Source organism: Aedes albopictus, chromosome 1 (genome assembly GCF_035046485.1).
Source record: "Aedes albopictus strain Foshan chromosome 1, AalbF5, whole genome shotgun sequence".
Lineage (NCBI taxonomy): Eukaryota > Metazoa > Arthropoda > Insecta > Diptera > Culicidae > Aedes > Aedes albopictus.
The window spans coordinates 30325414-30339998 of record NC_085136.1 but is presented as its reverse complement, the minus strand read 5'-3'; the positions used below and the strand labels follow the sequence as shown (position 1 = coordinate 30339998).

Genomic DNA, 14585 nt, shown 5'->3' with positions numbered 1-14585 from the left:
TCGTTCCCGTCCTCTGCTGCACCAACATAGTCATTTCCTCCGCTGCCTTGGTTCTCCGTGCCTACATACTCATCGCCATTCAGGTGCTCGTCGAAGTGCTGCTTCCACCTTTCGATCAGCTCACGTCCGTCCGTCAAGAGGCCTCCGTCTTTATCCCTGCCTATTTCGGCTCGCGGCACGAAGCCGTTGCGGGATGTGTTGAGCTTCCGATAGAGCTTCCGTGTTTCTTGGGAACGGCACAGCAGTTCCATTTCTTCACACTCCGCTTCTTCCAGGCGGCGCTTTTTCTCCCGAAAGAGGTGGGTCTGCTGTTTCAGCTTCTGTTTGTAACGTTCCACGTTCTGTCGAGTCCCTTGCTGCAGCATTACCGCCCTCGTTGCGTTCTTCTTCTCAAAAACCGTTCTGCACTCTTCGTCGAACCATTCGTTCCGTCGATTCCGTTCCACGTACCCGATGGTGCTCTCGGCTGCGTCGTTGATGGCTATGGCTGCTTTGACTGTACTCCAGCAGTCCTCTGGAGGGCCCTCATCGAGCTCGCCCTCGTCTGGCAACGCGGCCTCGAGATTCTGCGCGTATGCTGAGGCGACATCCGGTTGCTCCAGTCGCTCTAGGTTGTACCGTGGCGGTCGCCGGTACCGTACATTGTTGATGACGGAGAGTTTTGGGCGCAGTTTGACCATCACCAGATAGTGGTCGGAGTCGATTTTGGCGCCACGATAGATCCTGCTGTCGATAATGTCGGAGAAGTGCCGTCCGTGGTGAGTCAGCGTGCGTTGAGAAGTGTACGAATCTATGTCCTACTGGTAGAGTTACTCCAGAACTGTTTTCCTGAATTCCCCTAGGAATACCTCCAGGAAAACCTTCTTGGATTCAACAGGAAGCTCTTTATGAAATTGTTCGAGAGGTTTTTATTGTAGGATTCCTTTGAAAGTTCCCGCTGGGATTCTTCCACAAGTTTCTCCTGAGATTCCTAAAAAGAATTAACCAGGGACTCCTTGAGGAGTTATTGCGCGCAAACCCCAAAATTTTATTCCCACCTTTGGGTTTCCGCGCCGACGACCCAGCGCCAGATTCGGCGACAAAGAAATATGACAGCAGTCGCCGGACAGTTGGCAATCCTGATATTTGACGGCGGCCGTTCATTAGTTGTGTAGTCGACTGTTGTCATGCAAATAGAGCATTTTGCTGAAATTTAGGTTATTGTTGACAGATTTTTTGTGGTATTAGTGTGCTATTTGGCGATTTGCTTTATCGCGAAGGCCTTCGCTGGAACAAAACGTCATGTATCCCAGCGAAGCAACGAAAATTTTCAGTGAAAAAAGCAATATTTCCGGCATTCATCTAGGAGTTCCATCCGGAAATGCTCTTGAGATTCATTTCTTCAAGAATTTCTTTTGGGATTTCTTTAGGAGTTTCTGAATTCCTTCAGGAGTTTTCTTCAAATATTTTTCCAGGAATGTGTTACATATTTCTGGGATTTTCAAAGAGTTTCTTAGGATTCTACAGGAACTGGGGTTCCATTTCTCCACAGTGATGGAATTACTCTCCTCATGAAACAATTCGCGAGTGTAAAGCCAACACAAGGCTTACTCACGATTCCGAGAGTAAACAGTGTGTGAGTTTATTCGCACCCGCCTGCTTCGTGAGTAAGAAGAAAAACAAAAACAGAAACACTCATGAGCTTTTATTCGTGAAGAACTAGTGGAGGTGCGGGAAGTGCATTTTGTTGTGGTTATAACAGCAAATTCAGTAATTATCCAACATAAACTAATGCTTTATGCTTCATTGTTCCTGAAGAGCAGCACTGTCAGTCGTTAAAATGCGTTTTTCGTCAAAATGCAAAAAAACTCACGAAGCTTCGCGAATCACATGCGAGTGCTTGCCAGCTTCGTTTGCTCACGAATAAAGAAGTGCGAGTATTCTCGGGCCCCTGTTGTTTACGAGTATGTTTGTTTTGGTTTGTGTCTGCTCAGCTGCAATCTTCATCATTTTCCATCCAGGAACTTCGTCGGCGAGTTCTCCAAAGATTCTTTCTTAAATTTCTTTAAGAATTCCTTCTGAGTTTCTTCCGGAAGTTTCAGGACTTTTCCAAGAACTTGTTCAGAGATTCTTACAGATATTCCTTCTCAGATTCTTCCAGGATTTCCTCTCGAGGTTCTTCCAGGACTTCGTTTCGAGATTCCTCCAAGAATTTGTTCAATGTTTCCATCAGGAATGGATAAATGAAGCAAACTTTTCTAGTGTTTTCCGCATGTAAACAAAGGCGCCACCGTGTATGGATATTAGCATTGTGACAACAGCAGAGTTATGTCGAACACACAAGGCTACGGTGGCGCTATCTGCACAGAGAACAGACGTCCAAGCTCATGTAGTGCTATTGTGTTAAGCATTGCAACGGTTGTTTTGAAATAACTGGGAATGCACTCAGCGAAAAAAACTAGCGAAATTCATCGAAATACCTTATGAAAATTTGCTATAAGTAATTCTTATGGATGACATAAGAATACCTTATGAAAATTGATCGTGCTTGCTATGACAAATGTCATAAGATACACTTATGAAAAGAACAAAAAAATCTTAAAATGATGCAGACTGGATTCGATCCATGAACGTCGGGATCACCGAGCCCGTATTTTATCCACACGACTACCGACGCTTGAGAATATCATGTTGCTAAACATGAATAAAAGCCAAGCTGTAGGACGATTTTACGTCATAGAGTGACCTTATGAAATTCATCCGAATCATTATGAATTATTTAAAGGCCGTTTCATAAGTTGGGTCTTATGGAAATCTTAAGGTTATTTGGCTGAGTGTGTGGCCATTACGTGGCGCTGTCAAATTTCGAAACGGGGTACAAATTTGCCGTTACCTTTTGGCGCTAGTGTCACCAAGTGTGCACCCTAGTATAGTTCCACCTAGAGAATGTGGTGGTTTTACTTGGAAAACAATAATTGAATTCTTGTTCAACTTGTTTCTTATTAAAAATAATGAAACTAATTATCAATGGGTTGCTCAAATTTTGTTGCTGGGTTAGTGAAATAATCATGAACATCTTGTTATTTAAGCAAATACAGCTCAGAATCTGAGTAGGAAAATTCAAAGGTGCGCTAGTGAAAAATTTCTTCTGAAAGCGCCATTATGATGTCGAAACAAGTTATTGCTTCTTGCTTTGCTTGCTAGATTACCGTGCATATGTTCAATCGTCTAAAATATTTGTTCACACGTCAAACGCCAAAGAAAGTAGCAAGTAAACAAACCGATTATTCCATGCACCACGCAAAAAGTGTAACCGACGCTTAAAATTTCTAGCAGCGAAACGAACCAATGCTGAAACTGGTGGGAACATATTGTGGTGTGACAAAAAATTTCTGCAGGGGGTCGAATACGGTGCAAAAAAAGCAATATTGAGTGGGAAAGTCACCGTCGATGTCGCTACCGTCTACCCCCGTTCATTTGAACGGCACCTCATGCAAACCAACGGGGTTCATTTTTAATTTGAACGTCTAGCAACTCTGTTAGTATCGAAAAACACACTACTGGCAACCTGATTTGGTGTTTTGTTTTGTTTCTGCGTTCCGTTTCACACCGTTCCATTAGCAGAATGACGTTTGAACCATTTTTAGTTTGAACGATGTGCAGATTAGAGAGGGTCAAACTAAAAAGTGTTCAGATTACATGCGGTCAAACGAACGAGGGTAGACGGTAGTATAGTTGCACCAAGAGAATGTGTTGGTTTTACTTGGAAAACGTTAATTGAATTCTTGTTAAACTTGTTTCTTATTGAAAATAGCGAAACTAATTACACTAGTTTACAGCATTTTTGAACTCGGTAAGCTGATGATCATTTTTGGTGTAGAATCATGCCCTGAGTTCGAAAACGCGAATGAAAAAAATTACAGTAGAGCGGAAATTTTTTCGACTTCCCATACAAGGTTGAAGATTTGAAATCGATTTTTGTTCTATTTTTAAGCAAAGTCGCTCACTTCAAACATCTAATTCTCCGTAATTAATTCTTCGATTGAGCTGAAATTTTTACTGTAATTCGCCTACATATGATATGTCAACTAAACGTCGAGAAAGAATTTTTAAGTTGTTTTTTTCTTATTGAAAAAAATACATTTCTTCAAAAAATTTTGGGAATTTGGCTAAAATTTGAGAAGACCGTCCCTAAAGCTCGCCAATATCTTGAATTTCATCAATCTGGCGCAAAACCTGTATTCAGATGATCGAATGGTATTGTATTCAGCTTTCAATTGGTAAAAAAAGATTTAAAATTGGATGATCAAAACGCAAGTTATTTGCATTTTAGTAAATTACATATTTTGAAAAGTTATAAAACTCGATACTGAGCTAAAACTCAAAAACTGTTCTACTTCAAATTTTTTGAAGGTCGGTTTCGAAATCAGCACTAAATTGTGCTTCAAAAATTTTGGTCGTTGACAGAAGTTCACGACTTTCGTTTTATTTTGTAAACTTGTGTTATCAATGGGTTGCTCAAATTTTGTTGCTGGATTAGTGAAATAATCATAAACATCTTGTTATTTAAGCAAATACAGCTCAGAATCTGAGTAGGAAAATTTAAAGGTGCGCTAGTGAAATATTTCTTCAGAAAGCGCCATCATGATGTCGAAACAAGTTTTTGAGTGGGAAAGTCACCGTCGATGTCGCTACTGAGCTTGTTTTTTCTTTACACAACATTTTCAAGCAATTTTGTTCGAGCATGTTCGTCTGTTCTCTGTGGGTTTACCTAGAAACCCACTCAACAAAAAAAAATGATTTGGCACATTCATCAATTGCACGCGAAACATTTCAATTTCAAATCATATAAACCTAGGATAGGATGCGTCACGTAGTCAGCCGATTTGAGACATTTTGCTGTCAAACGGAGACCAGTCGCTGATTGGTCGAAATTGATTGTTGGTTTGGCCGTGTTGCTAGTTTGTAGGTTTAGCATGTGATACCTATATTCAAAATCATTATATTTTTCTATTCAAGTTTTATCGACTTAAAAATGTCAGCATTCAAATGTAAAACATTCTAAAGTGGCTCCAATGTCTGAAAATTGATAAATATCATTGATTTGGTGCAAAACCAATTGAATTTTTGTTACACTTAGCGAAAAAAAATAGCGAAATTTATCGAAATACCTTATGAAAATTTGCTATAATTAATTCTTATGGATGCCATAAGAATACCTTATGAAAATTGATCGTGCTTGCTATGACAAATCTCATAAGATAAACATATGAAAAGAACTAAAAAACCTTAAAATAACGTCGGGATCACCGAGCCCGTGTTTTATCCACACGGCTACCGACGCTTGAGAATATCATGTTGCTAAACATGAATAAAAGCCAAGCTGTGAGACGATTTTACGTCATAGAGTGACCTTATGAAATTCATCCGAATCATTGTGAATTATTTAAAGGCCGTTTCATAAGTTGAGCCTTATGGAAATCTTAAGGTTATTTGGCTGAGTGTATACTTTACTGTAAATGAGAGAACCTTTCGTTAGAAATCAATTTTACTTGCAAGTTATGCTATTCCAGGTGCAATTAATAATTTACGGTGCGAAATATGCATCCAAATTTCAATTGTTAAATTTAAATCGTTTGAATGATTTGGAATAAAGAAAAGTGGCAGCACTGGATTTCCATCGATGACGAAAAAAAAATCAAGGCAGGCGAATTTATGTTGCCATATTCTATCCTAGGTATAAACAAAAACGCCACGAAACGTCAAAGACCTAGCAACCGTGGCATGCTGTGCCCTATTCGCAAGGCGTTTAAAATTAGCTGATCTTGGGCCTTCTTTGACGGTTGTACGATGAAAATGATGCTTTGCACTTATGTTTGGTAGTCGTAAACAGTGGCATACGCAAACCTGTCAAATTAAAAGTTTATTTATAAGAAAATACCGCATTTTGGGAGCTTCAGCTTTTGATAAAACATGATTTTTTAGTTTTTTTTTCAGTGCAAAGCCCATTTGATTCCTTACCAAGCTTACCAAGCTTGGAAAGCCTCAATGTCAACACGAGTCGTCGTCACGTGATTTTTACAGAAGTGCCTCTTTTAAAAACAAACGATGATGATTTCGGGTAGAGGAGTGTGTTTTGAGCCAAGCGAGTCTTTATTTGTATGGGAATGGTACTCGCGAGTGCTTTTTGAGTGTGAGTGGACGTGAGAAAAAACAACAAGCAATTATGAGTGTTGGACGAGAAGCTCGCACTCGGAGCTGTTGAGGATTTGCGTTTTGCGTTTTGAGTTTTATTTCCTCTCCAGAGAAAATCGCCGAAATCGCCTCCTCATTTTCTCGTGAGGGAGTTTGTGTCAAGAGGTAATGCTTGCATGGAAGTGAGTGAAATTTGCATACAAGTGCTTACAGATAAAGTGGGGTATCGGCATGATCACCAAAGGTATAAGCTAGCTAGATAGGGTAAAAGGTTGTGTAGAGGATAGGGTAGAGAGTACGGTGAGGAAATGAGATGAGATGAGATAGTCTCGAGATACCTTCAGGAATTCTTTCCCGGATTAGTTCAGGGATTCTTCTTGAGATTCTACGTAGGATTTCTCCCGGAATTGCTCTAGATGTTGATTCCAGAATTGATGTAGGGATTCTTCATGAGACCCGAGATTTCTGCAAATATTGCTTTAGAAAACCCTGAAGGGTTATCTAGTCAGCAATACTTCAGAGGTTTCTACTGGAATTTTTTCAAAGATTCCTTCCGATATTTCGTTAAGGATTTCTTTAGCGATTCCTGCTAGGATTGCTTCAGGGATTCTTCCGGTAAAGGAATATGAATGAATATAGATTTCTGCTTAAATTTCTTCCGGTAATCCTGGAGTAATAGTTTTAGGTATTCGTGCCGGAATTCTTGATGGGATTTCTTCAAAAATTCTCCGAAAGTTTATTCAGGGGTTTCATTAAGAATTCTTTTCGGGATCTATGCTCAACATCCAGCCGGGATTCCTTCCGTGAATCATCTAAGGATTCTATCGAATATTCTCTACGGGATACCTCCAGCAACTACTTCAGGGATTGCTTGCCAGATTTCCTTCAGATACTCCTCCTTCATGGATTCCTCCTGATATTCCTCCTGATGTTCAGAAAATCATAGTGGAATTGTTTTAGGTATACGTGGCCGGGATTCCTACTGATATTTCTTGAATGGTTCTTCCCGGTTTTTTTTAAAAGGATTTCTTTCGGGATTCCTTCCGGAATTTCTTCTTCTGGAATTTCTGCTGAGCTTCCAGCCGAGATTCCTCTCAGGATTCCACCAGATATTCCTCCCAGAACACCGAAACTGCTTTAGAAAAACTTGAAAGGATTCTTTCAGGTTCTTCTTCTTTATGGCTCGACGTTCGCATTGGAACTTGACCTACCTCTCGTCAACTTAGTGTTCTTAGAGCACTTCCACAGTTATTAATTGAGGGGCTTTCTTTGCTTGTAATTGCATGAATTTGTAGGTAAGCATAATGATACACTCCGGATTGGCGATCTATAGCCTTAACCCGGGTAGAGGCAAAGAACAAACTAAGGTCAAAATAATATCAAAATTTGCTATGCAACCATAGCAAAATAAGTTTTCTGAGCATCCTAAGTAAAACAGCACCCCAATGGCATATTTTACAATCTTAACTTGTTTTGTTATTGATGAGTTATTTGATATTTATTTTATTTCAAATATAATATTTATGAAGAGCAAATTTTGCTATTGGTTTGTTAGGAATAAGAGCTAAAAGATCAAAAAATAATAACTCACTTTGTCCCAGAATAAAAGGAAATAATAACTAATTTTGTTATTATAAGATCGAACCAAGGACAAAACATTTCTGAACTTACAATACAGTTTTTTTAATCATAAGAATAAAAGTTACAATTATGATGATCTTTTTTGAAATAACTTATTTTGTACTTACTTTGTTCTAAATAACTCGATAAAATCTTATTCAGTTATTCTCTATTTTGAATTATTTTTTCCTTGGTTTGTTCTTACTAGGATAAAATTAGTTATCATTGAGTTATTTTCCGGTACAAAGTCAGTTCTTATTTTTGTTCTTTTAGCTCTTATTCCCAACAAACCAATAACAAATTTTGCCATTCAGCTATTCATTTTTAATGGCATAATTTGATCTTCGTTAGTTATTTTCTTCTACCCGGGAATCACTAACTGGCTAACTGGGAGACCCCAGGTATTCTAATCGGTATTCCTTCATGAATTACTGCTGCAGTTCCTTCGAAAGATTTTTTGCTGGATTTGTTAAAGGATTCTTTTAGGGTTCCTGCTAGGAAATTTACCTGCTTCAGGGAAATTTACCGGAAGCTGATATACGATATTCTCTGTACCTGAAATATCCACACTCACTCTCTCAAAAAACCTGATAAGTTCAATTTAAACAATAACCGGAGAAAGAATAAAAAAAGAGAAACGAAAAACTAAAAACGGAAAATTGATAAGCAAAAAACATTTTTCTGTAAAATTTTGTCCCGAATTTTCACCTATTTTCCCACTGTGCGCTCATTCTAATGGCAATGTGCTCGAAGGCACCACTGGAAATGAGAAATCCACTCGGTCTATCTCGCCTCCTCTGTTCATTAACTATTTAACATGGGTTTTAGCTTTGGCCAGCCAGCACGATCTCAACTCCTTCCACCTGGCATCTAGGTACACAGCACACGTGTATGGGAAAGCTCCATCCGTTCCAGACAGGCATGTCATCTGAAACTGAAATATTATGTTGTTCGGTTTCGGAGTTAAAACTCAGAGGCAGCAGCAGTGGCAGAAGCAAAAGCAGACATTCCACCTCCTCTGAATGTATCTTCTATTTTCATCTTTTGGTTTAATTTCCAGGAGGAGGACGTCGACCGGTTCTTCCTTCAACCGAGGAGGGAACTGAACGCGTGCGAGTGCCAAGTGGGTTCAGCATGGCGTCGACAGCGATAGATTACGACTACCTTATCAAATTCCTGACCATCGGCGACTCGGGCGTTGGGAAGACGAGCTTCCTCTATCAGTACACAGACGGCGTGTTTCACACCAAGTTCATTTCGACGGTGGGGATCGACTTCCGCGAGAAACGTGTGGTGAGTATGAACTGTGCACTGAAAAACAAGAGAACCCAAATTTGAGTATTTTTAAACTCCCTTTTGAGTTCTTTTTTGCATCCTGTTTCATTCGCTCTCTTTATTGTTGTCAGAGAGTGAATAGCAAAACAACCCAACTTTGAGAGTTCGATGCGGGAAGCCAAAATTGAATAAGTGGCACAGTACCGCAAGTTGAGTAATTTTAACTGACGGTTGAGTAAAAAGAACCTTGACTTTAGGTACTTTGGCCGTATACGCCTAAATGTAAACTACCTACCTAAACATCGACTCCAGCAACTCAAAATTGGTTTCCCGCACGCAACCTCGAAGTTGGGTGGAATGAACTCACTTTTGGGTACTTTCGTTTTTCCGTGTGTGTTTGAATTTTTGCGGCATGTTCGGTAAGGTATGGTACGGTGAAGAATTTTACGGATTTCCAACGATATAAAGTAAATCAAGTTTGATATCTTTGGATTAAGATCGGAGTTGGTTCGAGAACATGTTTGGTATGGATTTTAATTGGATTTCAGTTAAATTGAGATTAGAACTCCGACTTGAATTAGATTTGAATTCGATTTAGATTAGATTTTGTATCATGTGTGTATGTATTGTATGTAAGTTAAAAAAACAAAGAAGAACCAAAAACAAAAATAAGTAAAAACAACATTAAATAAAAAGCCAGAAACCTGTTGTATAAATCAAAGTAGAATAGTGTTATATTCGTGCAGCAATTAATCCGTTTGTGGAATTTTTCGGAAAACGCAATAGGTAAAAAGATGTCTGTCGTGGCAGGTAGTTAATAATAAACTACAATAGTAAGAAATCAAAGCTTGTTTTTCTCAGAGATGGCGCCACCACATTAAAAGTAAAATCATTTTTCTTGTATGGACAAATCGGTGGCTTGCACTTGTTCCGCATCACAACGATTTGTACCCTGGGGCAAAAAGTTGCAAATTAGAAACAAAATCATTATACCTATGCGTTTCTTCCGGATTCATTACAGTAACAGAGAATTTATTACGCCACCATACAAATTTCAAGCTGTTTACTTCTTTTTTTCTGACTGGCATTTTCCACCCGTGCTGTGCATGATGTTTCCGAGTGGATAGGTGCAGGCGGCGCCGCTGTATATGTGGAAAACACGTGGAACACGAGCGCCATCTATGATTCCGTAGCGTAAACTTTTGTGCTTGTTTACACTGTTATCATGTTTACCGCATTTATCAGAAAAGCGCCTCTACCGGCACTCTAGCAAAAACGCAGCTGATTGCTTGCTATTGATTCAGATACAATATGATATTGATAATCCAAGAACAAAATGCGGGAGTTGAAAATTGAAAATGAGATCCCTCTGAAGAAACAAAAAAAAATGAAAAATGAAAATCTTGAAACAAAAACGTGCAAGTTGATAAGCGGAAAATATAAAAGATAAAAAACACAAAACTTATGATTTGTAGGATAATGAAGACAACAAAAAAATTAATAACGACAAATAATTACATATAGCGAAAATTGAAATAAAAAATTAGGAACAAAAAGAAAACGAAATGGGGAACGGTTAGCAGAAAATGAATCGCGAAAATAAATAAACGGGAAATATTTGGGATTATTTATTATTATTTATTATTATTACTTTGTCTTCGATATAAATCGTACAGACTGATACATAATCTAATTCGATAACTTTGCTTTGTCATACCAAATTCAAACAAGCTGCTAACTTAGCTGCTAACTAGCTTATTGAAAATCAAATAATGAAAAAGGAATACGAAAAAAAAGTAAACGATAATAATTAGAACAACACAAATTTTCTAATATTACATATTTTTTCAAAAACAAAACATAAACCATTAGAAAAAAATGACGAATTTCGCGCCAACCCTTCTACGGGGCTGGCGGCACCCTCTCAGAATCGAAAGAAACTTTGTAAATATAAACAATAGGCCTTTCTAAGCGACTTTGCATACTTTGTTTTTCGAAATTTGTCAAGAGTATTATTTGAAGAGGACCTTATTTTTTTCATAGATTTTTTTTTGAATCTATGTAACTCAAAAATGACAAGACCTACAAAAAAGTGTTATATGACGAACTATCGTGAAATTCTATGAAGCTTTTTAGAAAACTATCCAAAAATTACAAAATTAATTCCTACACTGAAAAATAAAGGTTTTAAAAATTCAAATCGATATTACAAAAAAGCCTATGTTTTTAAATCGATGATCTTTTTTCTGAAGAAAGGGATTTCAATTACCTACATTTTCTCCAAACAATGTTGCAGTGACATATTTAAGGAAAAAAAGTTTTTCTAACAATAACTTTTTTAATGTCTACATAGAGTGAATATTTTTCATCGTGTTTCGTGCCAATGAGCCATTTTACGAAGTGACAACAATGTTGTTGATGATGATATTGATTTTCACGGGTTATTGGACGCTACCTCCTCACGCTATGTCCAAAGGGAAGTATTATGAAAAGTGAATGTACCTCAAGTTTTATTCGCTAGAACAGTATTTTTGAACCTCTAGATTCATAATATGTGTGATTTAAAATAATCTGTTCGGAGCTGGTTCTCCGGACTTGTGGGGACACTCGCGACGAAGTAGTGGTCTTCGGGTGTGGTTCTGCCACTCGAATAATAACGCGACGAGGTTAGGCTACGAAACACGTGATACGCGAAAATGGAACACGTTGCTTTATTGCAGCTAGAGAGTAAACGATGTGTACAGCGCGAGGATCTATTCTGTTCTGAATACAATTGTTTTTATTCGCTACGGTAATGAGTGGAGAGAGTGTGTTTAGTATAGCAGTAGTGTGTGAGTACTCTTCTCTGTATCAAAGAGAATGAGCGTCCTAACTTTGGTAGGGTAAGCTTAATAATTATGGACGGTTCCTAACATTCCGCCCACCATTGAAATCTACATTTCAATACTAACTCCTATCTTCGTGACTGTGCTTAATGAACTACTAAAACTATGTATAACAAATTCAACAAATTCTGTAATTCTATACCCCGTAGTATCAGCTACTCGTCGGTTGTCAATCACCGGATTAAGATTCGGTGAACTTCGGTGAGTGGATGTCGTTGAGCCAGGTGTAGTCCCCTCGGTCGTTACGACGATCAATGTCCAGGGTGCCTGCCAATACGGTTGATTTATGGTTGGAGAAAACAAGATTCAGGAAATGAAAACAAGATACTTAACTTGGGAGGAGACCATAGGGCCTCCTCCAATCCGACAACGCTTGTGTTGCTGGGACCGCGAGCTACTGGAACTACGCTGCTTCCTGGTCCTCGGGTAGGTTGTCGGGAATCGGTAGAACGCACACGCGTGTGATGGCTCTCTTGAAGATGCCGTCCTTGGTTCGGATGTTGACGACCCGGATGAGTCCGTCGTTTCCAGGGAACGTTTCAATTACGCGGCCGAAACGCCACTTCTGCGGTGGCAGATTGTCATCGCGAACTAGAACCATAGTTCCAACGCGAATGTTGTTTCGCTCGTGTGTCCATCGGGTTCGCTGTTGCAGCCCCGATAGGTATTCGGTGGACCATCGCTTCCACAAGCGGCGGACGAACTCCTGTGTCATCTGCCATTGAGAAAGCCGATTGCAAGGTATTTCTTCGTATGAGGGCTCCGGGATTGCAGTCAGCGGTCTGTGTACCAGAAAATGACCTGGCGTGAGGACGTCCAAGTCTTCTGGGGAATTACTGAGCTGCGTGAGCGGTCGAGAGTTGAGCAGTGCCTCGGTCTGCGTAAGCACTGTGTGGAACTGCTCGGGTGTTACCATTGCGTTTGCAAGAGTGCGATGGAGATGGGTCTTAAGGGATTTAACCGCTGCTTCCCAGATTCCCCCGAAGTGCGGCGATCTCGGAGGAATAAACGAGAACTGAATGCCCTCAGCGGAGCATTGTCGTTCGATATCCAGGCGATTCTGCTGGGTCCGAAACAGATTCAGGAACTCGTTCAGTATTCGGCGAGCGCCGACAAAGTTTGTCGCATTGTCGCAGTAAATGGTCTGCGGAACTCCTCGGCGAGCAGCAAACCTCTTCAGGGAAGCGATAAACGAGTCGGCTGACAAATTGCCTACCAACTCTAGGTGTACTGCCTTGGTTGATAGACAAACGAAGACAGCTACAAAAGATTTCACCGGTGCAGCTTTCCTTGTCGGAGGTCGGAGATAGAAAGGTCCGCAGAAATCCACCCCAGTGTTCAGGAACGGCAACGCTGGCAATACCCGAACTGGTGGCAAGTCTGCCATTATTTGTTCTGCGAAGCTTGGCCGATTTCGAAAACAGGTAACGCACTCGTGCGTAACCTTTCGCGCGACATCACGTAACCGGAGAGGCCAGAACTTCGCACGAACGCTTGCTATCAGGAGAGTCGGTCCAGCATATAGTTGACGAAGGTGATAGTGACGAACGACTAACAGCGTGAACGGATGCTTGTTGTCCAAGATTATAGGTTGCTTCTGCGCGTACGGGACAGCTGCATTGTTGAGACGTCCTCTAGTGCGTAGAATACCATTGACGAGAACTGGAGACAGAGTTTTCAGCTTCGACGTTGACTTCACTTGTCCAGTAGTGCGGATAGAGTACAGGTCTTCTGGAAACGATTACTTTTGAGCAAGTTTGGCCAAACTACACAACGCTTCATCCAACTCTGCTGTGGTTAAAGCTCCGGATCTACGGCTAGGTACATTACGTATCTTCGAATTGTAGCAGAATCTCTGTATGTAGGCTACCAATCTGACGAGACTGGAGAGAGACGATTTCAGGGCGAATATTGAACTTTGGACGACTGTAGGCAGCGAAACCGTGGGTTTATCCTGGAGCTGCTCTGAACTGAAATGATCGTCGGAGGTTTTGACTAAAGCGGGCCAGAACCGGTTGGGTTGCTGCAACCACTGTGGTCCCTGCCACCACAGCATGTGGTCTACAAGCTCCGTTGCAGACATTCCCCGGGATATGACATCTGCTGGGTTATCGATGCCTGGAACGTGTCTCCAGCTTCCAGCAGCGGTGATTTGCTGAATTTCAGCCACTCGGTTGCCCACAAAAGTTTTCCAACGAGACGGTGAAGCGGACAACCAGTGAACGACAATAGTTGAATCCGTCCAGAAGAAAGGACGGGCTTGGATAAGAAGACTGGTTTCCACTTTTTCGAACAAATGGCTGAGTAGGAGAGCACCACAGAGTTCTAAACGCGGTAAGCGAATAGTAGAACCAAATTTCTCGGTTCCCGTCGGAGCCACTTTTGACTTAGCTGTAAGCAGATGAACCGAGACGTTTCCGCTGGACGAAATTGTGCGGAGGTAGATGCACGCGCCGTATGCGCGTTCGGAGGCGTCACTGAACCCATGCAGCTCTACGTAGACTGGATCGTTACAGGATGCCGCCCACCGTGGAACGGTAAACTCGTCGAGAATTTCGAGATCATTTCGGAAGGATTTCCAGAATTGCTGTTGGCGATCGTTGAAGGGATTGTCCCAGGAAACCTTCGCTT

At 40.6% G+C, this 14585-nt stretch overlaps 1 protein-coding gene across 4 annotated transcripts in view; it reads left to right on the top strand.

Annotated features, from left to right (window-relative positions):
• The window catches only part of LOC109422167 (ras-related protein Rab-27A), a 129014-nt gene that overhangs the window by 95129 nt on the left and 19300 nt on the right, over window positions 1-14585 (top strand). For all 4 annotated transcript variants that reach the window (XM_062844303.1, XM_062844301.1, XM_062844304.1 and 1 more), the window contains exon 2: window positions 8855-9087. In XM_062844303.1, the coding sequence (XP_062700287.1) occupies window positions 8929-9087 (159 nt within the window). In that variant the 5' untranslated portion in view covers window positions 8855-8928. The remainder of the gene's footprint in view (window positions 1-8854; window positions 9088-14585) is intronic.